The sequence below is a fragment of the Gopherus evgoodei genome, chromosome 1 (assembly GCF_007399415.2).
Source record: "Gopherus evgoodei ecotype Sinaloan lineage chromosome 1, rGopEvg1_v1.p, whole genome shotgun sequence".
NCBI lineage: Eukaryota > Metazoa > Chordata > Testudines > Testudinidae > Gopherus > Gopherus evgoodei.
The window spans coordinates 277506934-277534090 of NC_044322.1; the positions used below are offsets into that span (position 1 = coordinate 277506934).

General features: G+C 44.4%; 1 protein-coding gene across 3 annotated transcripts in view; it reads right to left on the reverse strand.

Moving 5' to 3' along the window:
- UTP20 (UTP20 small subunit processome component) overlaps nt 1-27157 on the reverse strand; it is a 93761-nt gene that overhangs the window by 25934 nt on the left and 40670 nt on the right. For all 3 annotated transcript variants that reach the window (XM_030548441.1, XM_030548442.1, XM_030548443.1), the window contains 21 exons: nt 26229-26308; nt 24273-24505; nt 22341-22485; nt 19569-19656; nt 18163-18306; nt 17467-17517; nt 17216-17368; nt 16390-16545; nt 15310-15450; nt 14156-14293; nt 12915-13054; nt 12569-12648; nt 11783-12099; nt 10239-10378; nt 9485-9641; nt 7092-7190; nt 6622-6789; nt 5717-5883; nt 3869-4010; nt 3412-3528; nt 1379-1549 (listed from right to left, as the gene is read on the reverse strand). In XM_030548441.1, the coding sequence (XP_030404301.1) occupies nt 1379-1549; nt 3412-3528; nt 3869-4010; nt 5717-5883; nt 6622-6789; nt 7092-7190; nt 9485-9641; nt 10239-10378; nt 11783-12099; nt 12569-12648; nt 12915-13054; nt 14156-14293; nt 15310-15450; nt 16390-16545; nt 17216-17368; nt 17467-17517; nt 18163-18306; nt 19569-19656; nt 22341-22485; nt 24273-24505; nt 26229-26308 (3027 nt within the window). The remainder of the gene's footprint in view (nt 1-1378; nt 1550-3411; nt 3529-3868; nt 4011-5716; nt 5884-6621; nt 6790-7091; nt 7191-9484; nt 9642-10238; nt 10379-11782; nt 12100-12568; nt 12649-12914; nt 13055-14155; nt 14294-15309; nt 15451-16389; nt 16546-17215; nt 17369-17466; nt 17518-18162; nt 18307-19568; nt 19657-22340; nt 22486-24272; nt 24506-26228; nt 26309-27157) is intronic.

Here is a 27157-nt window from a genome sequence, read left to right on the forward strand (position 1 = left end):
CGCTTGTGGGTATCGGCTTTTTACAGGCCGAGCACGGTTTAAACCCTGGTGAACCGGGCACGGGCCCGGGCACCGGGTGTGGGGAAGGGCTAGAGCCCAAATCCCGCTAAACTATGTACAACAACTAACTAACTAACTATAAACTATAAAACTAATTATACTATGGACTAAGTCAACTATACACAACAAGAGATCAGATGAACGAAGAGAAGCTAGGCAAGTGGAGGACAGCTAAGCTGCGCTCCACTGTTCCAACGACCGACACGGGTGGTAAGAAGGAACTGACGAGCAGACAGGTCGGCAGGGGTATATATCCAGCGCCATGGCGGCGCCACTCCAGGGGGCGACCTGCCGACCCGCCGGAGTTGCTAGGGTAAAAATCTTCCGACGAGTGTGCACGCACGGCGCGCACACCTAACTGGAATGGATATGAGCAAGCACTCGAAGAAGAACAAAAAACTGTCAGTGAAACAAAAGTGTCCAACAAACATGCTTCTGTAAAACACTTCGGTGACTTTTATTAGGTTTTCAGTGAAGACAGCAACAGCAAGACAATTTCTTTCCCTCCCTAGTGTCCTGAATCACGCAGATGGGCATAAGAGGTTCCATGTAGGCACAGACTGCAGGGATTGAGGGATCTATAGCTGGGCTTTCCTGATTCCATTAAATTAACATTAAACTGTTCCACAGATGACTGATGCCTCCCCCCAGTACGGAGGGGCACCAGCTAAAGAGGACACATGACCTCCCTATGTGTCTCCTCTCCACCCAGCCAGGCCCCTCACACTCTCCCCAGCCCATGTTACCTGGGGGGAGGGAGGGAGATGTCTCTGTCCTCCCACTGTGCCGGTTCCCCTTCCCCCCTCGGGCACAACTGGCTGCTCTTCCTGGCATCAAGACCCAGGCAGCGAGCGGGACTGAGCCTCTCCCGGACACTGCCTGGTGCAGCCCAACAGCTGCCTGGGAGAGTGCCTGGCTGCAGCAGCAGTTGCCTGCCTACCGTCTGGGCATGGCTTCCGGGACAGCATCTGAGCAAACTGGAGCTCACCCACCATGCTCTGCGTGTACCAACAGGGGTCTTGCTGGGGAGGGGTGCAGTGACAGGGGGAGGTTCCAGCTGCCTCGGTCTCTGTCGCTGAAAGCTGAGCCTGGGAAGGGGGCAGCCTGCTGTGCTCCCAGTCACAGTCAGCCTCTGCGCTGCACTGGGCAGCGTCTCAGGCAATGTGGCTGGAAGAGGCTCTGGCCCCGCCCCACCTCTTCCAGCTCTGGCCCACCCTTTCCACTCCGCTGCCCGGGCCAGCTGTTGTGGGGGTGGGGAGCATCTGAGCCTTCCATTCCCACGAGTCGCCTATGAACTGTTCTTTTTGGCTCTGCTTACTTTGAAACAGTTCACCACCAAATGGAAGTTCTGGCCCTTGGCTGCTCCTAGCTTGGCAAAATCCTTCAGCAGCAGGAAAAGCTGCTTGGTTAGTTTCTCCATATTCTTTTCAATAGAAGGCAAAGGGAACTTTAAAATCCACACCAAAGACTGCAGAGCGCCAGTGATCACCTGGGAATAGAAGCCAAAGAACAGCATGTGGGATTAACAGGATTTAAAGAGCACTCCCCCGGCTCCCCAGTCTATAATTACTAGCAGGCCTGGGAGACTATCTACTGCTGGAATTAACATGGAAGTTAAGCTTTCCCAAACCTTTTATATGAAATAGAAATGGCTAGTCAACCTGACAGGAAAGGTAATACATAGCACACACCAATCTATGGCCAAGATTTTCAGATGCGGCTACTGATTTCTGGTGCCTAGCTTGAGACACCTTTAAGGGGTCTGATTTTCAGAGGGTGGATGCTCAGCATTTTCTGAAAACCAGGCTCCATTAAGGACTCTAATTTTTGTCTCCCAAAAATCACCAGTCCCATGAAAATCTCGGTGTTTGTTGCCAAATTAGTCAAGCCACCAGAGCCAGTGTGTCAGGTGCCTTCTGTTGTGGTGAAAAGAGTGCCCAGGTCAGACTCTGCATTCCTGAACACACCAAAATCCACAGAGGGAGGGGTTTATTTGGCCACTTTGTTCACTTGGATACAGTACTGCTGGGCTGGCTGGTGCCTGGCAAGAAGGCAACAATTAACCTGATGTCTGCCCCTGCACGTTGGCATACACACGAGAACCTGCCGGGCTCTCACCTCGCTTAGAACCTGCCTGCTACTGGGCACAAAACGTTGGTACTTTGCTACAAGACCATTCTGCTTCTGAAGCATTAAATGTCCTATTGGGCCTGATCCTGTGATTGATGCTGACTGCCCTCAAATCCCATGGATTTAGTGCGATAGGCATGCCCAGCACATAGGAGATTAAGTCAGTTATGAAACACCACACAAGGTTTTTGTCAGACTACATTACTCAGTCAGCAGTGCATTCGGGTGAAGGAAAGGGATGCAGGTTGATCCCTTGGCACTGGGAATCCAGGATTTTATACCTATGCACTGCAAAGGGAACAAGGTAGTGGGTAGTGAGAGGGGAGAAATCAAGCTAAGGAGTTAGGGAAAGCCCAAAGAACCCAAATTTAGCCAATCAGGGTGGGCCCAAGGCAGCACAAGAAACCTTCGGGAGGCTCCCTCCCGGGGCCAAGTAAGCCCTGAGTGCGGCTGTCCCACAGGCAGAAGAGAGGCACTGCAGCAGCATCAAGAGCAGGTTCTGCTCCTAGGTAGTTTCTACAATCTGAACAGGAACAAAGAAGGGGAGGGGAAGAGAAGGAAACAAAAGGAAAATTTTCACAGAGGGATCTTGTTACCTTTTCTCTACAGGGGAAGAAAAATTTAGGGTTTCTCTTTTAATTATTATTGTAAGTGAATTACGGTCGCAAAGGTGTCACAGTAATACCACTAGACACGGAGATCCCAATCTGCAGAACAGTCACAGCATGAAGTGTGTAGAGATCATGCCAGCTCCTTACACTGCCCTTCAACTTGGACCTGAAGGGACCTCTCCTCTAGGAGCAACTGGGCAGGTCCTGTTTCTAGGCCTATTCGATCCTTGGACTCTGCTGAGATTCCCAACAAGGAGGCGAGTTATGATGGGGACAGTGACAATTGCTAGAACCAGATCAAGATCAGCCATGTATTTCACAGACATCTAGCAGCACCCGCATGGTAAGAACTGCTCACTGCTGACTTTGGCCATTTTTCAACCAGCAATTCGGAGGCAAAACGTTAAGAATCCTCTGGATTACAAACCTCTCAAGGTATCGTATCCCCTCACTAATTATTTACCTTAACAGCTAAGAAATCAGGTTTGAAAACTGTGCTTTATAGTTCAAGGACAATGCAGGGCAGTCTTTGGAATCCATGGTTAGCCTGTATTCTGCAATGGAGCTGGGCAGAAGAGGCAAGTGGTATATTGAGCTTAGACCCCCCTACCTTAACATCCATGGATTGCAGGCAGTCTATAAGCAGCTGAACAAACGGATCCAACATTTCTAAAACATGCTCTTCTGAGGAATTTATTTTGGATCTCTTCAGGCTCATGTGCAGTAGCTACAGTGTTGAAAACACATTTGTCATTAGTCACAAAGAGAGGACGAGGACATCATCATGTAACTCAAAGGGGTTCAAAAAACTCCAAAACACAATTTCAGGACACAGCAGAAACCATGCAACAGTATATTAAGTCTTTAACAAATGAAATGCTCTTAGCAGCACCCTAGAAGCCCCGCCTTGAAGTTACTACGGGCAGCCAGACCCCCAGGAACAGGAATTGTCATTAACACCAGACAGGGACAGAGGGAACTTTTAAATTTTTTTTTTTTTTTTTTTAAAAAGGACAGCAGAACAATTGACCCCACAGCACTTTTTTCACATCTGGGGAGACCCTTACCCTAAGTCCTGAGTCGACCAAGATATGCATGTTAGTCTTGCTGCTAACAGCTGCTTTCTGCCCACCTCGAGCTGGGACTGGTGGGAGTAACAGGCAGCTTTCTGGTTGCAGACAAGGATCTGGAGGAGCCGGGGCTTTCGTTCTGCAAATTATCATGAGGTGAAAGGTACATTTAGACTTTGATGTCCTTGGAGACTCTCTGCTGGCAGTGGAGAGAATTTCACTGCCTCTACTGCTGACAACAGACACTGCATGGAGCACATTCAGGTCATGGCAGTGAAAGAATCAATGGAACAAACTGAAGAGCATTTTTACTTCTATGAGGACTAACAAGTGTGTTTTGCTTCATGTAACATTTCTATTGTTTTCTCACGTTTATCATTGGTAGAAACCCACCTAAACAGGCAAAATTCAATAGCTAGCGCATGCAAATTTAAAATTTCTGTTAAAAAACTGTCCAAATTGAAAGGCATTTCAATTTGCAAACCTGATCCACAATAACTGCAGCTTTCATCTCATTTATAAATGGCCCTTCCCTGTATTGGAGAAACTTCTAGCTAAAATGAGAAAACTAAAACATTTGGAACAAAAACTTAGGCAGGGAAGTCACCAAAATCAAACCCTGTTCCAACAGGAGAGCAACCCACAGGACACAAGTACAGATTCCTGAGGGATTCCCACTTCTACCATCTTCTAACCTTGGCATCTTCAGACTTTGGCAGCCCTGCTTTCAGAGGCTCAGTACAATCTGTCCAAACCAGGGGATTAAGTGTAAATTTAGGGCTGTGAGGAACATGAGGGAGAAACCCTAATGTGTTTGGGGGAACTCAGACTTTAAGGCCAAAAGGAATCATCGTGATCATTGAGTCTGACCTCCTGCGAGTTGCAGGCCACAGAACCTCACCCACTCCCGTAATAGACCCCTCACCTCTGGCTGAGTTACTGAAGTCTACATATCAGGGTTTAAAGACCTCAAGTTACAAAGAATCCACCATTTACACTAGTTTAAACCTGCCAGTGAGCCTGCCCCACGCTGCAGAAGAAGGCAAAAAATCCACAGGGTCTCTGCCAATCTGACTTGGGAGAAAATTCCTTCCCAACTCCAAATATGGCAATCAGTTAGACCTTGAGCATCTGGGCAAGACACATCAGGCAGATACCTGGGAAAGAATTCTCTGTAGTAACTCAGAGCCTTCCCCATCTAGTGTCGCATCACTGGCCAATGGAGATTGGCGGATGCCAGTCACAGATCGTCTACAAGCCATTGTAGGCAGTCTCATCATCCATACCCTCCACAAAACCTTATCAAGCTCAGTCTTGAAACCAGTTAGGTTTTTTGCCCCCCACTGCTTCCCATGGAAGGCTGTTCCAGAACTTTACTGCTCTGGTGGTTAGAAACCTTTGTCTATTTTCAAGCTTAAACTTGTTGACGGCCAGTTTATAGCCATTTGTTGATGTGTCCACATTGGCGCTTATCTTAGATAACTCCCCTCCCTCCCTGTTTTTTATCCCTCTGATGTACTTATAGACAGCAAACATATCTCCCCTCAGTTTTCGTTTGGTTAGGCGAAACAAGCCAAGCACTTTGAGTCTCTTCTCATAAGGTAGGTTTTCTATTCCTCAGATCATCCTAGCAGCCCTTCTCCGCACTTGTTCCAGTTTGAATTCATGTTTCTTAACACAGGAGACCTCCCTCCACCAGTCTAACAGTTCACTTCTCAGTATGATCCGCTGTAGTTTCCCCGATTTCACAGAATCACTCCAAGAGCAAAATCTCAAGAAACCAGGACTCTCAGACAGCAAAGACCAATCAATAGCAGATGGACTGCTTCATTCTTTGTAACTTACTTGGCTTTTTCCGTTAGCAGGGGCAGATTTTCGCTGATCAGGCCGTGGCTGAGCACGAGAATGGATTCCGCGCTCATTTCTGGATTTAGGATCAACCCTGACACGATGCGACGTAATGTTTCATGCACCTTGCGGGACATTTTCAGGCTGATGGTGCTCTCTAAAATCTAGACAGCACAAGAGTCACATTAAGCTGTAACACAGCAGGGCAGCTCTCTGTGGACAGCAGGAGGAAGTTACAAGAATGGCCAATCCAAATTGCCTCCAGCACAAGCAGAATCTTGCTGCCCACTCGCCTCACCAGGACAGAGAAGTGCTTTTACATTCTCCTCACCCACCTCCACATTAATCAGCAAATGAAGGGTCTAAAAGTACAGTGGGGCCTCAGAGCTTATGAGTGTATGGGACTCCATTCCTGCCAGTGTTCTAATGGGCAGAGACCCACTCAAGTGGAGAGCCCCATTCAAGTCACTAGGGTGCTGCATGGGTGGGTATTGCCCCATGTCTGGAGTCCCTGACTTCAGGAGGGTTCCATGCATAAACAGGCTTCCACCCAGGCAGAACAACTTGCAGGATCGGGGCCTTTATGAGCTCTGCTATAAATAATGTAATCAGAGGCAAATCATATCTGAGAGGTGGAGCAGAAAACATCCAGATACTTCCTTTGCATGGGGTGGGGAGAAGAACAGATAAGTTACCTCTTGCTATAGATATAAATAGTAAATCCCGATTTTATCCTCTGCAAGAATACTAATTTCCAGCAAGGGGAAAACGAACAGCCAGATCCCACCTCTGCAGCTATGCCATCTTAGCCCCTCAGAGCTCTTCCTTTCAGACGGCCCATTTGATCACTTTCAGTGTTAAAGGCAGGGCTCTTACTGAAAGCTCTGATTGGATGTGCTTACCTCTTTCAACGGAAGAATGAGCTTCGTCACTTGGTTCTTCCCTACAAACTGGCCAAGGATTTCATAAGAATCGTAACTCTTGCTTCTGCGAGCCTCCATGACCTTGGAGACTATCCCCTTCACTTCCTTTTCCTCAGCAACATCCCCAAACAGCTCCTGATTGAAAATCTTTTGAAATGCAGTGGAGAGAAACAAATGAGAACAGCAGAATCACTACTAGATTCTGCAGTAGAAGAGCACAAGTTATGCATGGAGAGTTATCTACCCTCTCTCCCCACCACATACCCAGCCAGTTACTTGTGCTAAGAACAGCATTTTTGTGGTACATAATCAAGGTATAGTGAAGTCAACTATCCCCCTTTCAGAAGACTGGGGTTGCCAGCGTCATCTCTTGCAACACGTCTCTTTATCCAAGCACATTCCCTTGGCATTTGACATGTGTCTTGACTTTCATTTCAATTAACTCCTACCTCAATCATAATGTCTAAGCAAGTGTCCAAATCGCCAGGGCTAAGCCTGCTGGTCAGGCCTTTCAGTAACAGATGCACAGTGAACGTCAGCACATGGACCTAGAGACAAACAATTAGCATTACATTTACCATTCCCAAGCTGGGATTTTTTGGTGGTGAGGTTGTTTTGGAGATAATCAGACCTTAGGATTCCCACAGCAGAGCTCTCACATTTCTCAATCAATAGACTCGAATACTCTCAACAGGAAAATTACTGAGAACTGTCCAAAAACCCACGGCTGGAAAGGATTTACCCGCTCTCTCAGAACTCAGTTCAAAATGAGTCACTTATTTCAAAATTTGTAAAAGCAGCAAAGAATCCTGTGGCACCTTATAGACTAACAGACGTTTTGGAGCATGAGCTTTCGTGGGTGAATACCCACTTCCTCAGATGCATGTAATGGAAATATCCAGGGGCAGGTATATATATGTGTGCTAGCAAGCAAGCTAGAGATAACGAGGTCAGTTCAGTCAGGGAGGATGAGGCCCTGTTCTAGCAGTTGAGGTGTGAAAACCAAGAGAGGAGAAACTGGTTCTGTAATTGGCAAGCCATTCACAGTCTTTGTTCAATCCTGAGCTGATGGTGTCAAATTTGCTGATGAACTGAAGCTCGGCAGTTTCTCTTTGAAGTCTGGTCCTGAAGTTTTTTTGCTGCAGGATGGCCACCTTAAGGTCTGCTATAGTGTGGCCATGGAGGTTGAAGTGCTGTCCTACAGGTTTTTGTATATTGCCATTCCTAATGTCTGATTTGTGTCCATTTATCCTTTTCCGTAGAGACTGTCCAGTTTGGCCGATGTACATAGCAGAGGGGCATTGCTGGCATATGATGGCGTATATTACATTGGTGGATGTGCAGGTGAAAAATATGTACCATCAATGTAATATACGCCATCATATGCCAGCAATGCCCCTCTGCTATGTACATCGGCCAAACTGGACAGTCTCTACGGAAAAGGATAAATGGACACAAATCAGACATTAGGAATGGCAATATACAAAAACCTGTAGGAGAGCACTTCAACCTCCCTGGCCACACTATAGCAGACCTTAAGGTGGCCATCCTGCAGCAAAAAAACTTCAGGACCAGACTTCAAAGAGAAACTGCCGAGCTTCAGTTCATCAGCAAATTTGACACCATCAGCTCAGGATTGAACAAAGACTGTGAATGGCTTGCCAATTACAGAACCAGTTTCTCCTCTCTTGGTTTTCACACCTCAACTGCTAGAACAGGGCCTCATCCTCCCTGACTGAACTGACCTCGTTATCTCTAGCTTGCTTGCTAGCACACATATATATACCTGCCCCTGGATATTTCCATTACATGCATCTGAGGAAGTGGGTATTCACCCACGAAAGCTCATGCTCCAAAACGTCTGTTAGTCTATAAGGTGCCACAGGATTCTTTGCTGCTTTTACAGATCCAGACTAACACGGCTACCCTCTGATACATTTCAAAATTTGTAATTTTTACCCATTTCAGCATATCCCAAGATGCCTGCTTGGCCAGCAGCTCATTTCAGACAGCTGGAATGGTACACAAGCATGTCCAGAACCATACCAGCACTGTTCTGGGCAGACGGTGATACACACAGATAGAGCTCTCAGAGATTGTTCTCTTCCCACATCTAAGACCAGCACTTTTCATCTGCCAGAGTCCAGTAGCAGAAAGCGAGCATCTCCCCATTGGGACAGCTCATCTGAAAAGCCATTCTTATCATAAATTAAAGTGAGAGGCACAATGACTTTGTGGTTAAGGCACCGGACTGGGACTCCAGAGACTGGGTTTCTATTCCCAGCTCTGTCACACACTCACTGTGTGACCTTGAGCAAATAATTGTGGGTGAAATCCTGGCCCTACTGAAGTCCGGGGAAAAACTTCAGTTGGGGAAGGATTTCACCCTTAACCCTTCTGTAAATTGGGGACAATGTCACTTCCTTTCCCTATCTTGTCTATCTTCCAGGACTGCCTTTATGTCTGTATAGTGCCTACCACAATGAGGACTGATTCTCAGCTGGGGCCTGCAGCCACCATTGTACTACAAAATACCAAGTTACTTTTCCGCAGCACAAAGCAAAGTAAATCCTGGTTCTAATTTCCCATTGAAATCTACTCCCAGCAAAACCATGCTCTGCAGTGTCCCTAGCCTCTGTTTGCCAGAAGCTGGGAATGGGTGACAGGGGATGGATCATTTGATTACCTGTTCTGTTCATTCTCTCTGGGGCACCTGGCATTGGCCACTGTGGGAAGACAGGATACTGGGCTAGATGGACCTTTGGTCTGACCCAGTATGGCTGTTCTTATGTTCTTAATTATAAAAAGCTACAGAGAACGAGAGGAAGAACCATGGGATTACCTGGTAGCCATGGACGAGAGTTGACTGCATCTCTCTTAAGACGTATTGCAGGTACCGTGCTCCCAAAGTCTCCATTATTTTGGTGAGGGTGTTCCGTGCGATGTCCCGGATTTCCTGTGCCCAGTTTCTCAGAAGTGAGCAGACTTTGAGAAGAATGCTGGAACCAGAGATGAACAGTTCAGCACAGCCACAAACCAGCACAGAACCAAACACTACGGTAACTGCCCTGGCTGCTTTTCAGGGCAATTTCATGGATTTTCTCTGATAGCATTGCATAGGGTATAGTTGAGTTACCCTCAAAACAAGGCACTGAGGCCCTCTTGTTTTCATATATGGCCTTACGACCATGTGTTTATCATCCACAAATGTATCTCCTCAAATGGTGCTATTGTACAAAGAGGAAAGGTGGTTAAATTACAGGACCAAGAGTCCAGATTCTAACCCCAGCTCTGTCACCTCTTAACCTCTGGGCGCTTCACCCCGCAGTTCTGATTACTACTTAAGAATTTATCAAGCACCTTTCACATGTAGCTAGGCCCTATATAAGGAAAAAGTCAAGGGCAAAAGGGCATCAACATTAAAGCCGAAAACATTGCGAAAACATACGTTTCTAAAAATATTGCAAGGTGTTTTAAGGGCCCTTTTTTCTCCAGCCTGGCTTTAGCCAGATGCAAAACTGCAGGCTTTTAAAAATCTGGCCCTTAATCTTTTTAGTGCAATAACTGACATTTGAGGAGTGACTCTGCCCCTGTACCTTGGGAGGTTAGCTTCCATGACCTCTTGTGGGAGAGACTGCATCAACTTGACCATGGCAAACGCTAACGGCACCCGAACCACCTCTTCATCGTTCACAGCCTTGGATTTCACAAGCTTGTGTTCCTCATCACTTTTCACCTGGAACATAGGGCAGACATAAATCCCTTTTAACACTACACTGGTGACGCGAATGAACAACTTTTTCAGATACCCAGTTCTTAACCCCGTGAAGAGCAGGCTGACATGCTCAGCTAGGTGTCTACATTTTAAAGTCTTTAGTAAACTGGACAGTCCAGCAACTACCTTTTAACAAACATTACTGGATATGTGCCTAACAACTTATCCATCCTGATGGACCCCAGAGAACTTCATAGACTATGTCCTGTGGAAGCTGCTTATCAGGGGACTCTGTTACAGTGACACACTGCTTAGAGTGGAGTTTCCCTCACAAACTGATTCAGTGCATTTCAATGAACTTATGCTCCTTTCTCTGTGTTCCTCCTGGGAAGAATCCGTAACTCCTGGGCTCGCTCCATTTCCCAAATACAGCAGAATGGGACAAAAGGGAAATAGGGAGAATATGCATATGGAGAGCCAGTGCTCTACAAGTACACACTAGAGAACTTCAACTGTATACTTCAGTGTTAAACATTACAACTGTTTTTTCAGTAGAACGTAGTGCTGAGCTAAACCAGTGGTTCTCAACCTACTTATCATGGTAGGCCACATATGCAGCCACTGCCCCACCCCTCCTACACACACCCTGCCTAAGCCCAGCGCCTGCCCAGAGAAGAGACCCCTCCACAGAAGCAGACCCCACTGCCGTGCTGGTTGGCAGGGCAGTCCCAGACCCCACCGTGCAACGAGGCAGGGCAAGACAGGGCAGCCCCGGCACACAGCAGGGCCGCAGCTCTGTGCTAATTGGGTCACATGCAGCCTGCAGGCTGCGCATTGAGAACCACTGAGCTAAACTCATCTGTCTTAGGTTCCTATATAGCACCCTTTACTAAGCACCTCACAGTATGCAATATACTGATCCTCCAAACTCCCCCATGAGGCAGGGAATCCCCATTTAACAGACCTGAGGCACGGAGAAACTAAGTGACTTTCCCACTGCCATACTGGAAGTCTGGCAGAGCAGGGAACTGAACCCAGGTCTCTGACGAGCACCCTAAACACTGGACCAACTTTTTTCTGCATCTGTAACGCTGAAAACAAACTGGATATTTATAATCAGCTGAGGGCCGTTGAGAGGCCTGCGTGAAATAAGTCATTCCAAACCCATCGATAGCAGGCAGGTGAATTGGAGGGCTTTCACCAATCCCAATGACATGCAAAGGAGAGTGAACTCCCTCTCATGCTTCGAGGTGGCGTCTCTCCAGGTCAGGGTTGAAGTCATGAGTCTAGGCAATTTGCAATTCTCCTGCACATGTTGTACCCGTTCTCTGGCTAGTACCCTTCAGCCTGGCTCTTGGCACCAGCACAAGAGTCATTTACAGCCACGTACATTTACAAACCATCTTTTCAGTGCTGAACACGCACCTTTGCAGCAAGACACCTGTGTAATTTGGGCAAGATGCTGTCAGTTACTGTTCGTTGAATGTATTCAATCAGACACTCCAGCTCCTCCTTATTTCTGGGAAGGAAAGAAATGGATTTTGTGGCTTTCTGGGTCTCCTCAGATTCTCCAGTGCCTGCCAGTTCATGCTGAATCAGTGCAGGATCCCTCTGCTTCTCACTGTCCTCCAGCAGGTTCTTGCTCTTCTCTCCCTCAGCCTCCTCCTCCTCCTCCTCCTCCTTCTGGTCCAATTCCTTGGCTTCATTCTCTGCTGCTTCCTCAGCACCCATGGCCTCTGCATCTGTCGGGCAAAATCAAATCACAGACCCTGTGGAGGCAGCATGTGAGACATCTCCACACCACTTCCAGAAAAGCCCAAAATCCTGAACAGATAACCACAAATGTGAATATGCCACAGACACAAGTTCCTTCATTGTAACGGCAGCAGGTGCAGGGTGAAGCACACAGCACTCCACCCAGTCTTTGGCTAGCAAAGAAATCCCTGCAAGACTGCTGCTCCAGCCAGCGTAAGACAGAGCATCTCTTAGCCCAGTCTAAGTTATGCCAAGGCTATTCTGGGCTGTGGAAGCCCCAGGACCAGTACTAATTATGAAGACAGACAAAGAGAGTTGATTAGTCAAAACAGGCCTTCCAATTAGTACGTCTTAAAAGCTTGAAGAAGCTAACCTGAGGTGTAAAGCAAGAGAAAGCTATCTAGACTATGAGCAACTAGCATGTGAGGTTCCATCATTAGGAATCTGAAAACTCACCTTCATTCTGAAAAGTCTTGAGTTGCTTTTCAAAGGTTTCATGGTCAAAATGAAAAGCTTCTAGCACAGTCACTAACAAGCTGTCAGACAACAGATTGAATAAAAGGTCAGTTCTTCTCATATACGGAAGAGGGTGTTTAGATTGATCGTTGGTCAAAAAAACTGGAAACCACCATTTTCTGGGATTATTTTTTTTCCCTCACTGATTTTCAATTACAGAACTCCACCTTAGAGAGCAGTTGCCCCCAAAACAGTGACAACACTAAAATCCTAAAACCACCCATTAACTTGCTGAATCTTTAATTTGTAGCATGACAGTGAGCACTGGAAATAAGCATTACTGTACCTGACACCCAGTTTTTGATTGATCTGTCCAGTTTGCAAAACGTATATGAAATGTCTTAAATGGTACATATATGCTGACCAAGAGAGACGTCTGCAAACAGCACCTATAACTTCAACTGAAGCAGTTATCATATTTTCATGCTGCCGAAACACAAACAAAAAAATCATCACTATAAATATATTTTAAACAAAGATATAAAACATATTTAAATCAATGGAACACACGACTACAATAAACAAAGTCAGTATATGAGGGATTTCTTTTTAACTCTTTCAGATTTTCCCAAGTCCCTGAAAATGAATCAGATAGTCACAGAATGGACTAAGAAATCAATTTCTAAGGTGCCAATCCTGCAAATACTTATCCACAAATTAAACTTTGCTCATATGAGTAATCCCATCAAAGTCAATGGGACCACTTGTCTGAAGATAAACACATGTAAGCTTTCTCAGCGTTTGGGCCTAAAAGGATTTCTCACATTACAAAAATTGAATAGATCCTATTTACTTGTTGTGATTCCCTGATGCGTCCTTTCCTGTTTATCTCTAAAACACTGAAATCTGTCAGGCAGTACAGAACAGCTCTTAACACAAAAAACAAACAAACAAAAACAAAAACCCCACCTCTGGCTTTCTAAATACCAACCACACATTCTGTTGTGACACTATGTAACCCTGGCCCTAAAAGTTGTTTTGTTTCATATATTTTGTACAAGAAATAATCTTTTAAACAAGAATGACAGACTAGATGTCATCATGCTTCACGTTGTCTATTTCAATTACAAAATTGTTGCTGACTTTGGAGGATCTGAGTTTTTTATTGATGTCATACCCCTTTCTCTCTGTACACACTCCATACCAGGTGCATACTGCTTCCTTGAGAAACTAATCTCACAAACTCTCTGCAATGGAGCTTCTGGGAATTTTGGAGACAGAGGGAAAAATTTCCACCCAAGCCACTTTGTAAATTAATCATCTGTACGACAGGAAATTAGCAGCATGGAAAGTAATAAAGGGACCAAATTCTCTCAGACGCAGGAAGTGCTCTGCATCTGACAGGACTTGATCCCGGCTGCATCTGTGTCTTCTTAATCCTCCTTCACCAACGGAAAGAGGCACTGTTATCTAAAAAACAAAATACTCCACATCTGTCACCCTTTTAAGGTAACAAGAACTGCAGGTAGAACACTGTGACAAAGATGGATACATTAGTATTAAATTAGCTTTACGTTAAAAACCTACCTTAAGCATTTTCTCATCAAAAATAGCAGTAGTTGCATAAGGCATGATGTAGTTCTGCAGAGCTTTGGAGGACAGCACGACTTTGTCTTCAGTCAGCTGCTTTGCCAATTTCTTTAAGGCTCGAGCTCTTCTGTGGATCTGGGAGAGATTGGCAAATTCATGAACATTTAACAACAGAACATTTGCGCTTAATAATTTTTGATGTAGCAATTGTGAGAGTGCCCAAAGCTTAAACACAATGAAATAAATACAATGTGTCTTTTTCATTGAAGGGTCACATTTCCCACCCCCTCATCTCTGAACCTTCTCTAGCTTTGCTCCTTTATAAATGTCACAATTCAGTAAATAAATCACAAACAGTAGCTTATGGCATACTCAAAGCATCAGACAGGAAAAGGTAATTGACTATAATGGAGGAAAAGTGGGTGAGAAATTATGAGTGAGAAAGGAAATTTAGAAAACATAGGCAGAAAGTAGCTAGGGATGTAAGAAATGCTCTCTCGGAAAAGGAATGCTGTATGTCGCATATTTACTCTAAGCAAAAAGGGGAAACTGAAGCATTCAGATGGGTATATTTAAAAGGAAGAAGAGCTGCAGCAGACATTAAGAAATTCAAGACCTGATCTAATGCCCAGTCAGGTCAGGCCCTACACGCATGCTGAAATATTTTCAAAAGACTATTCATCAATTTATTCAATACAAATATACATGGACAGTGTTTGTACAACAAAGCCTTGCTAGTTTTTTTCATATAGTTAAGAAGGGACTAAGCAAGACTGAGCTACAATCAGGAACATGGGGCTGCTAAGAAATAAGAACATTAGAATCTATGACATTTTACTAATGAATATAAAGAGATCACTCCTTTCAGCCACATGATGGAGAATATAAATACAGACAATTCAAGATACTGTAACTAAAGTATGAACAATTTTACGTAAATTCAAACTTTACTTAGATTTATAAAAGAGAGCTGAGATAAAAACAACCAATCACTGCAGTAATAAGGCAGCCAGGCCCATTTTCAGAAGTAGTTGTGAACCTAAGTCCCATTTACTTTCAAAGAGTCTTATAAGCCTAAGTCAGTTTTGAAAATGTTCCTCTTGAGCAAATGCTAACGTTTTACAATGGAAAAGGAGCACATGGTGTTTTACCTGAATATGTTTCATGTTCTCAAAGAAATCCATCTCAGGATCATGACAGTCAGTTAGCTGGACCAAGTCTCGAAACTCTGGGCGCTTTGGAAAAGTTCGAATCAAGCAGGAAAGCAACGAAGTATAGTCTTGTTGAATGCTCTACAAACAGCAAGTGCCCAAAGGTTAGGGTTGACAGGAAATGCAGCAATCTCTGGTGTAGAACAGCTAATCACGTCAGTGCTACTTACAAACATGTCTGACACAGTCATGCCTTTTATTATTTGTGTAGTACAGATTGTTTTCATTTACATTGTTTAGTTTTGTGCAATGTACAGAAAAATAAAGAAAATCCCTGCCCCAAAGGGCTACCTAGAGGAAAGCTAAGCTATGCAGGGAAATACAGAAAAGAGGGTGGGCTGTTTTTATTTTATTGTTTTTAAGATGTAAATCCAAGAATAAATTTTCTGTGCATTAAACCACTCCTGTTTGCCATTACAATGGTAAAGATAATCAAATGACCCATGGATTTTAATATCATCAGCACGGCCCTATCAATTTCACAGCATAAGCCCTTCCTCATGAAATCTGATCTCTCCCTTGCTGCTGGGAGCACCCCAGCAGGGGGATCCTAGCTGCATGTCCCCGCTGGGCTGGGGAGGGACAGGACTTGTCCTTTCCCTGCACAGCCGCTCTTGGAGGGAGATCAGATCCACCTCTGAGTGCCGCCCGCTGCTGCAGGAAGCTACAGTGCTGGGCAGCAGCCCTGGAGGTGGCTTGTGGAGGTGCTGCAAGACCCCAGCCAGTGGGCTCCTAGCTCTGAGTCCCTGCTGGGCTGGGGAGGGACAGGTCTTGTTCTTCCCCTGCAGGGCTGCTGGGGGTGGGAGAGGAGGGAGGTCAGACCCACCTCCGCATATCTTTTGGGTTGGGACCCCCAGGGTTACAACACCCTGAAATTTCAGATGTAAACAGCTGAAAATGTGAAACTGGCCAATTTAAAAACCCTCTAGCCAAGAAATTGATCAGAATGGACCATACATTTGGTAGGGCCCTAATCATCAGCATAACCATAGGATGATCATTATGACCCCAAGTGCTTACCTCAGTCTTGCTCTTCAGTCCTTTTCTCAAAAACAGCAGGAGAGTGTGCTGGATTATTTCTTTGTATTCATCTTCTGTGTGGCTGATTTCTGCTATCCGATGGATAATACTGGTCAAACACAGGCTGGCACTGTCACTTAAAGACATGTCCCCTAACTGAGATGGTAAAAAGATCATATCACATAAGTCTAGAAACAACATCTCTATATTTCACCATAAGCTATAGCTTCAAAACTTGATTACCATTCTCCCCCTCCTCCACCCCAACTCACCTGTTTCAGAGAGCTGTAACAGAGAGAACATCTACTCTCCACAAATCTAGCCTGGGTGGTACCATTTGAAATATTATAACAAAGCCCACCATGGATCCAAAAGTTACACAAAACTTTCTATCCCCTTCCCAGGAGAAGCTATGGCCCAGATCCAATGGCCTGTTGAACTCAATGTAAAGACTCTCATTGGACTTTACTGAGTGTCAGAATGGGGCCCATGTAGTTGCCACTGAGAGAAAAGCAGTTTTCAAGATTCCCAGTATGGCTCTGTGGCTGTGCAGCCCAGATTCATCACAGAGGTCCTTGGCTCTGGGCTGAAGAGGCACCCAGTGTTAGGTCCTTCGTATTCCTCTTGCTGCACTGTGCTTGCCTGTCAGAACATTTACAGAAAACGCAGCATGGACATTGCCAGGGAAGAGTCAAATCTTGGCTTTTGTGAAAAGGAAACCATTTTACAGATGCTATTTCTTGGCACCAAAAACTAGCAAAAGAACTGGAAAGTAACATTAATTACACAAGCCCTATGTTAACATGAGGAGAAACTTTCCACTAACCTGTATGGTGTAGAAACAGTTATGCATAACTGGAATAAGAAAGTTGATGTCCACTCTTTGCATTTCTTTGATCTGAGAAGTGATTGCCTGGAACGCTGACAAGCGAACATCAAAATTGATATCATCGAGATGTCGTTGATCAAAGGCATTCAACTAACAGAGACGAACAACAAATCATTAATTTAAAAGAATTTTTAAAAAATGATTCAACACAAACATTAAATGAAAAAGTAAATGAAAAATGCACATACCTTAACTATCTGCATAATGTATTTCAATTCACCTTCAAGATCAGATAAAGTCTAAAAAAAAAAGGCAACGTTAAAACCAAAATTAGTTAAATCATATGCAGCAAATAAATATTAGAACCTTAGAGTCTCTTCCTGCTACAATTTGGAGCAGAATCAGGCTCTTAATTTTGAGCCCTTTAGAAAGCAGGTTAAAAAATTACAGGAGAGTGTGAAGCAGTGTAACTGACATTTTGTCATTTTAACAGCAGTGCCTCTCCTGCTTGGATTTCAAAGGTGCACATTTCTAATTTCTGGATCTATGCTAATCTTCCATAGATTTCCTGCTGAAAACAAATATAATGTGTGCCATTCCAGGGACAACAGCTTGGGTGATTCTTATCAAGCTGGGGTGGGATACTAAAAAGAATATCTACTTCAGGCAGTCAAAATCCAGCTTTGCTCATACCTGTAGAGGATTCATTATAGATAAGATTTAAAATGCAATAGATCTAAATAGATTCGCACACCAGTCAGAATGCAGCAGGCCAAAGCAGCTGTCAGGCACAATTATTTTTATTTTACTAAATAACTTGATGTAGGTTTAAAGATCTATAAGCCTATATGGAACATTGCAGATGAATTTGCTTATGATTGTTCCTTATCTGTCAGAACTAGAAGGATTAGAAAATTACACAAAGGCACTTAAAAATGTAATACCTGAAAAACCACACAGAGTGTCTGTCGAGATAATTTGTTCTGGATAATCGAAAACAGTTTTGCCAGAGGCTTAAGGAAGCTTGTGGGGTTTTCGCAATGCCTCAGCAAGTTCTGCACTGTCACCAGGATGTCAATCTCTGTACCCTGAAAGAAAGAAACTGTTGTCTAAGTTGTTAGGTCATTTAGTTTCCTTGAAAAGTGTCTCATGCCATAGTGTGAGCTTAAGCTTTTGATTTATGCACATTACAAATATTAAATGAAAATTACTGACTGGAACCATAAAATCAATTCCCTCATTACAGATTTCCTATAAGCACTTGGAGAAATAACTGAGTTTTAATTAGCTATTAATCACACAGTGTGGGCAGGTAAGACTAATCATGCCTATGGTGATTTCTTTTGGATCCTTTCTTGAATGAAAGGCAAGTAGGACTGGCAGAGCTGAGCAATGAAGTCTGTTAATCTGCTAGTCAAAAAGCAGCATGTAGTTACTCTGTCTTCCTAACAAAACTTTATACATTTCCTTATAGATTTGTAGATTTTCAGGCCAGAGGAACTATTATGATAACCTAGTCTGACCTCCTGTATAACACAGGCTATAGAATTTCACCAAGTAATTCCTACATCAAACCCGTAATTTCTAATTGAACTCCAGCACACCCTTTAGAAAGGCATCCATATCTTGATTTAATGACTTGGGCTCGCAGCTGGATGGTCTGTGGACTTCACTCACTGGGGATGGCGTTTTGCTTTGAAAAATGAGGCTTGGCGAACAAGCAGGACCCTGTGTATAATACTATGTTACCTTTATCTCTCCTCTCACAATGTACTTATGCACCACTGGTGGATACCTGAAGAAATGTCAGACCTACTCAGGTGTGTGTTTATATTGCTCTTCAGTGGCTGCAACTGATGGATCACAGAAACTCTAATACTGTCACAATAATAAGTGTGAGTATTTCATGGGCTCCTGCTACTTGAGAAATAAACTACATCTCAGTGGTGAGAATGGTCAAAGCATTAGGAATCACAGAAGTACTTCTGCAAATCTTCCCTTAGGAAAAGAGGGGGTACAATCACCCCAGCTATGTTTTCTCTTGCAAAACAACCACCAAGACGGATTCTGTTGGGGAGGCAGCTTAATATGATGGACTAGCTTGTGTGGGGAATAGAAAGGGGATTAAACAGAAGGCCTTTCCTGGACAAACATAGTGTTATTGTAGTCTTGCACATGGCACCAAGAGTTCCATTCTAGAAACATGCTATAGATATTATTACACCAGTTCAAATGGTTAAGAATGACTGCAATAACTCACATGTAATTACTAGATTTTTAACTGCATCATAAAAATAATCCCATTTACTAAAGAAAATAAATGTGCTTCATTGAAAGAAGTAACACCTACCTCCACAATGCTACTCTGGTGAAGGACAGGGAGGAGAAGGCTGATGAGTACAGAACTCTGAGCCTTGTCCTGTATAAACTTGCTGATCCTACATTATTTAAAAAAAAGGTTAATTTGTTAATATTGCATCCACATACTCACCAATACAAAGTGAACAGGGATTTCATGGGCTGCAATAAAGGCTGTGAAACTTTGGTGCTAGAATAGAAAATTAGGTCAGCACATCCATTCTGAACCTGTATTTTTAGGAGTTACAAGCTCAGGCCCTGATGCTGCCATTGGATCCATGTGAATGGACCCCTGAACTCACATAGAGCCACTGACTTCAAAAGAACTCTGTGAGCATAAGGCCCATACACTCAGAGGCAGGATCAGGGCCTCGAACATTTACATTAATAGTAGGATGCAATTTAGCACTTGAGGAATCAGCTGAAGAGAAGATTTTTTAAAGAGAATATTCAAATATCAAATGGGATCAGCCCATCTTAAATTGCACAAGGGTCAATTTTAAAACTGATGCCTAGCATGTCACTGAGGGCCAAATTCTGCCTTCAGTCAGGTAGGAGTTGCCATTTGAGGGCAGAATGTGTCTCCTGTAAAATAGTCATTAGTATTTTGAATTTTAAAAAGAATAAAAAACTAAACAATGTGGATATGTTAAACTATTTTCCATTAAAAAAAATCTCTGATCATTTTAACACATTTAAATAGTGCCCTCAACCCAAAGTTGTGTAATAGACATTCAATCAGTCCTAGGTAAGTTATCTGCCTCGATTAAAAAGCGCAGTGACTCCCTTGTTTTACAGCCCTCACTGATTGTTCTTTATCATTTAAAAGTACATTTAAACATGAAGTTTGAGACACAAATTGGTGAAAGGCAAGAAATTCAAAGTCAAGGCTGACATCTGCACTCAGACTACGATTTTGAATTTTCTACGTCTGGGAACAAAGGTCCTGATCTGGCAACTGGATCCACTCTGTGCCTATGTGGATATGTAGATCTGCATTTCTTCTTTGCTGGAAACACAGTATAACTGTTTGCCCTGCGAATTCATGATTTGTTTTCTCCTTTGGGAAGAGAGTTACAAAGGACCCGACGTACAAGTTTGCTGTATCCATGCAAGCCAGACTGTTGCAGCCACTTTTGACCACTTCAATATTTTTATAGCCCCGAGGGGGGCAGTCTCAGATTGCTCGTAGTATTAATACCTAGGTGCCTGTCACAGGACGGGGTTCCCTCACCCTGGATTCTCACTGCAAACAGTCCTCATGCAAACCAGCAACAAGTTCAATGCTAACGGCTTTACTTACTGTGCTATACAAGTACTTGTTTCCACACCACATAAGGCTTTTACCTTCTCCCAAGGCAGATAGCAAGAGGGGGGAGAGATCTCAGCACTCAGGGTATGTCTACAGTGCAGTGAGACACTCGCGGCTGGCCAGTGCCAGCTGAATTGAGTTCAGGCTAAGGGACTGTTTAAGTGTAGACAGTTGAGCTCGGGTTGCAGCCTGAGCTCTAGGACCCTCTCACCTCACAGGATCCTACAGCCTGGGCTCCAACCCAAGCCCAAAATGTCTACACAGCAATTAAACAGTCCAGCGAGCCTGAATCATCTGACACGGCCCCGTCGTGTTTTTTAACTGCAGCGTAGACATACCCTCTGAGCTCCTGGGCTTTGCCGGCTCTTCCTTCCTGACTTCTCCATGCCCCTCCTTTTGTCTCCTAGACTGAGGAGCTGATTCACTTTGTTAATTGGTTAATTAATCATCTACTCCTTAACCAATTACCTCCTCCTGGGGACACTTGCCAATGCAGAGATAGTGTGCGTAGCCTAAGCCTAACTCACCACTGTCACAGTAAAAAGAACCGGAGTACTTGTGGCACCTTAGAGACTAACAAATGTATTTATCTGATATATGCCATCATCTGCCAGCAAAGCCCCTCTGCCATGTACACTGGCCAAACCAGACAGTCTCTACGCAAAATAAATGGATGCAAATCTGACATCAGGAATCATAACAACCAAAAACCAGCAGGAGAACAACCTCTCTGGTCACTCAGTAACAGAATTAAAGGTGGCAATCTTGCAACAGAAAAGCTTCAAAAACAGATTCCAAGGAGAAACTGCTGAGTTTGAATTAATATGCGAACTAGATACCATAAATTTAGACTTAAATAGAGACTGGAAATGGCTGAGCCATTACACACACTGAATCTATTTCCCCATGTTAAGTATCCTCACACCTACTTGTCAAACTGTCTGAAATGGGCCATCTTGATTGTCACTACAAAAGTTTTTTTTTCCTCCTGCTGATAATTGCTCATCTTAATTGGTAGGGCAACTCCCACCTTTTCATGTTCTCTGTATGTGTGTGTGTGTGTGTGTGTATGTGTATATATACTTCCTCACTCTATGTTCCATTCTATTCATCCGAAGAAGTGGGCTGTAGCCCACGAAAGCTCATGCTTAAATAAATTTGTTAGTCTCTAAGATCCTGTTCTTTTTGTGGATACAGACTAACACGGCTGCTTCTCAAACTTGTCATTGTCACAGTGCCGGTTTTGCTTATGGACGCTTTTAAAATTCAGTCAGCAGTGATGGGAATGGACCACCAGTGACCTGGAAGTCGAGTGACACATAAGTTCACGCGTTTTAAATTATTTGGTTACAACTAATTTAAATTCAAAGCAACTGATTCTATATTTGCAGTCCATCCTGAGGGATCATTGTTTCAAAGCTTCTCTCTTTTGAACCGTGAGGAATCACTTACTTGGAAAGAATGCTGAGCTCTTTGCTGACTTGCGCGCTAAACTTTTTCTTTTTCACCTTTTCCACATTTAACATGGTTTTGCTAAGATACTGAAGTATTGCAGGAACATGAGGCAGGATTAACCGTGCACCCAAGCTGGGGGACTCTGTAATGGATACAAGGTGGTTATCAGGGTGTTTTATTGCAAAAAGGAGAGATCCAATCCCACACAAACATGGTGAACTAGGAGGCCTGATGTTCAGAAGTGCTGAGCATCCTCCACTCCAAAGGAAGTCAACGGGAGCTGCAAGTGCTCAATGCCTCTGAAAACCTGCCCTGCAGGAGTTTAAAATTCTATGTGACTGAAGGCTATTACAAACCACTCTGCCCTCCCACCAAAAAAAAAAACAACACATCAAGATTCCCTTCCTCATTAGTTCAATAACAAGTCTGTGACACGAGGGCTTAGCCCAGGGCGGGCAAACTTTTTGGCCTGAGCACCGCATCGGGTTTCCGAAGTATGGCGGGCCAGTTAGCGGAGGTTGTGCCTCCCCCAAACAGCCAGGCATGGCCCAGCCCCTGCCCCCTAGTCGACCCCCCCTGCTTCTCACCTCCTGATGGCCCCCCCAGGACTCCTGCCCCATTCACCCCCCCGTTCCCTGCTGCCCCCTCCGAATCCTACCCCATCCACCCCGCCGCTCCCTGTCCCGTCCACCCCCAGAACCCCCATCTGACTGCCCCCCACCGCCCCATCCAACCCCCCCTCTTCCTGACTGCCAACCCCCCCGAGACCCCTGCTCCCATTCAACCCATTTCTCGCCCTCTGACTTCCTCGCCCCCTAGCCACACCCATGCTCCTTGACCACCACCCTGAACTCCCCTGGCCTCTATTCAACCCCCCCTGCTCCCTGCCCCCTTACCGCGCAGCATAGAGCACTGGTGGCTGGCGGCGCTACAGCCGTGCCACCCAGAGCACCAGGACAGGCAGCCATGCCACCTGGCTGGAACCAGCCACACCACCACGCAGCACAAAGCACCGGTTCAGGCCGGGGTCTGCAGCAGCACTGCCCCCAGAGCTCGCTACCCCACTGCCCAGAGCATTGCACTGGCAGCGCAGTGAGCTGAGGCTGTGGGGGAAGGGGAACAGCGGGGGAGGGGCCAGGGGGCTAGTCTCCCGGGCCAGGAGCTCAGGAGCTGGGCAGGTGGGTCCCACAGGCCGCATGTGGCCCGTGGGCCATAATTTGCCCCTCTCTGGCTTAGCCAGTCTCTTGCATTGTGGTCCAGTGGGCAGAGTCCTAGACTGGGAAGTCAAGAGACTGGGTTCTAATTCCAGTTCTGACAGCGACCTGTTGTGTAACCTTGTGCAAATCAATTCCCCACTCTGAGCCTCAGTTTCCCTATCTGTACCAAGGGGATACAATACCTGCCTTCCTTTGTCATGGCTTTCAGGCAACTGCTGAAAACCAGTGTTAAAGGAAGTGCACAGTCACCTTCTGCCTGTTACTGCAGACGAAGGGTAAAGATGATGAATCACAAGCCTTTATTGCAAGGGAGTGCCAATTAAAATGAATGGCAAAGAGTATATGGCTGGGTGAATTTATTTTTCAAGAAAAAAATTAAGTGGACGTTTATGCAAATCACTTGTCCTAATTGCCAAGGCTGGCCTCCAGATTATAACTTAACCAAGGGCGTGCGCCCATTACTATGAACGTTCTCCGCCACCCCTTTAACAGAGAATAAACCTTTCTGGGTCCTGGCAACTAGCACACAAATATGGAACTTGTCTGCACAGGGATGAACGAATGTGCTAAGGGAAGACAAGCCTTAGCAGGCAATTTTCCTTCTAAAAAGGCATTCTTGCCAAAGGTGCAAAATATATCTCATCAGGATCCAAAACATCCGCTCATGCTTAGGGTTGAGTTCCTCATCATTCGTATTACTATTCATTCATACCTTCTGTCATTCCATCGGTGTCAGACTCTACACAAACACACTCGGCCACTGTCAAGCTGGAAACCAGGTCTGTGGGTTCAAAATCTGGACTGTTGAGGAGGTTGTCGGCCACATCCATCACAACACCAGCTGTTATCTCACAGAGTTTTTTGGCAGACAGCAGAGCAAAGACATTCAACAGCGTATCGTATTCTGGGTGCCCTGGTCTCTGCTTGGCCAACAAAGGGAAATACCTGAGTAAAAGACACAGAACAAGAAAAATTCACAGTTTGCTTTTTTTTAATTAAAACTTTTACAAATATTTTCTCCATAAGGTCACACAGAAAAAGACTGAAGGTAAAGAGATGTTCTTCCACCTTCTGGGAGAGACCATTAAAAAGGAAAAATTCTTATCACTCAAGACCAGTTTGCTACATAAACCGAAAATACATTCTTCATGTCTGACAACAGTAAAGCCTGAGGTAAGCACTGAAATACTATGGTGATGGGACCAAACGAGAGTAGGTGGGGAGTTAAAAGTCTGGGGTGAAATCTGGGCCCTACTGACTTTGGTAGAGCCAGGAATTCACCCCAAATATCTAAAGGCCAACTCTTCCTGACTCATTTTATTATATATCTGCGCTGTATCCAATTCACCCACGTTATTCTGTAAATGAATAGTAAACAAGGATCTAGCAGACACTACAGAACATTAACAAACCAATACAGTTCAAAGGGGAAAGACACAAGATTTTTATTTAAAACTGGATTGGCTACCACTTTCCATTAACTCATCCGTCTCCTCTTAAAATCTGAGCTAGATGTTGGCTACAAATCTGCCTGGCTGTTCATGTGTGGGGAGAACAGCCTGATATTAAGGAGAATAATCTCCAAAAATTGGAAAGATCGGGAGTTGCATTTGGATTATTATGGTGCACTACAGTCATAGTCTGGGGACAAACAGGCCCTGACATAACATAGCTATAGTTTTTTATACCCCGTTTAATCCCTTGGGGAAATAAATCAGAATTAAGACCCCTAGTCCTGCGAACACTTAGGTAAATGTTTAACTTTGAGCATTCAAATAATCTCATTGACAAGTCAATTGGTCATAGGACTACTCATGCATTTGAAGTTAAGCACATGCATATGTCTCTGCACAATTGAGGCCCAGGTTTCTACTGACGTTGTCAGAAAATGTAACTGAAAATCGAAGTCCACTACTTCAAATATAGAGTGGCTGGAATTCAGATATTTGGTATATTTTCTGTTGTACACTTCTTCCCCTCAGGCTCAATACCCTGTGTAAAATACTGTTAAGCAATAACATGGAAGTACAGTATTACACTCCTTAAAAAAAAAAAAAAAGCAAGCACAGCTGCTTGGTCCAGTGGCTACAGGCCTAGGCTGGGGAGCCTGGAGACCTGGATTCTAGTCCAGGTACTCTCACTGACCTGTTGTGAGACCTTGTGCAAATCAATTCCCCACTCTGAGCTTCAGTTTCCCCATATATAAGAAAGGAATAATGACACAGTTCTTTGTCATGGCTTTGTGAGCTACGATGAAAAAGAGCTAAGTAGCACTAAATGAAGCGCACAATCACCTTCTTTAATGGTGAGAGTACAACCAATGGAACAATTTACCCAAGATTGTGGTGGATTCTCCATCACTGCCCATTTTAAAATCAAGATCGGATGTTTTTCTAAAAGATCTGCTCTAGGAATTGTTTTGGGGAAGTTCTCTGGCCCTGGCCTTCTCTGGAGGTCAGACTAGTGACCACAATGATCCTTTCTGGTCTTGGAATTGTGAAATTTACATGTTGATAAAAAATACTGCTCTTTGCAGCCATTTTACACCCAATAACTAATTTGAGGTTGCAAGGAGGAATGATGTGTGACTCCCTGTCTTTCCGTGTTGTGTGTTATTCACAGCAGATGCTATGCCTTCATCTTGCTTCTCCACAAAGGAAAAGTTTACCTGGGATTCTTGCTCCAGATGTGAATGAGTTTGAGTAACGGAGTAGGAGAATATTGGCTCTCAGAAGCGAGCCTGATGATCTAGAAGATAAAGAGAAGATAAATCACAACAAAACAGTGTGACCACGCATCAGTATTTAAAACATCAAATTTGATAGAAAACAAGTTTAAAGAATCCTCTGTGAATGAAAAATTATCTTAAAAAAAAAAATCATTGCTCACTTTCTAATCCCTTCAATACTGCTGATAGCTACAAAGGGAGCATCTTTTGTTACACCTTAAAAGCTTGAAAACAAAATCATTCCACCTACTATTTCTGTCCTCCGCTTGGGAGTTATTCTCCCTCCCCTTGTGCTTTGCACACAGCTGCTGCCAAAGTGACTGTCTCACACTTATATTCCTGTCTGCAGTAGGATCAGCAGCATCAATGTGACTGAGAACGCCTCTGCTACATGTTGGTTGCTACTAAGCAGCCAGGAGATCGTCCATGTTCTTTTGGTTTAATGCACCAGGATGTTGAGAATGCGGTTTAGGGTTGCTCAGTCTGCACTGCAGATTGGACTGTGTAAAACTGAAGTTGAGGCAATGGTGGGAAACGGATCTACCGGGAAGTCTTAGAAAGCTTGTTCAGTTGCCCAAATGATTGAGTGCCCCACTGCTCAGTATAAACAAGCGTTTTTCTGAACATATCAGAAACAAAGGTATCTTTAACGCAATCCTATGGGAAGGAAGTCTGCTACGCTATTAATACCAAGTCCCAGTAGTAGATTTTCGTGTAGTTAACATTAGGAAACTCCAATTCCAAGCACAAAAGGATTAGAATTCTCCCTCCTCCCGCATCATCTCACAAGCCGCATGGTGTTTCAGGGCCTTTAAAATAATGCACAAAATCAAATGAGTCTTCTACAAAAAAAAACCTCAGAGAGAATC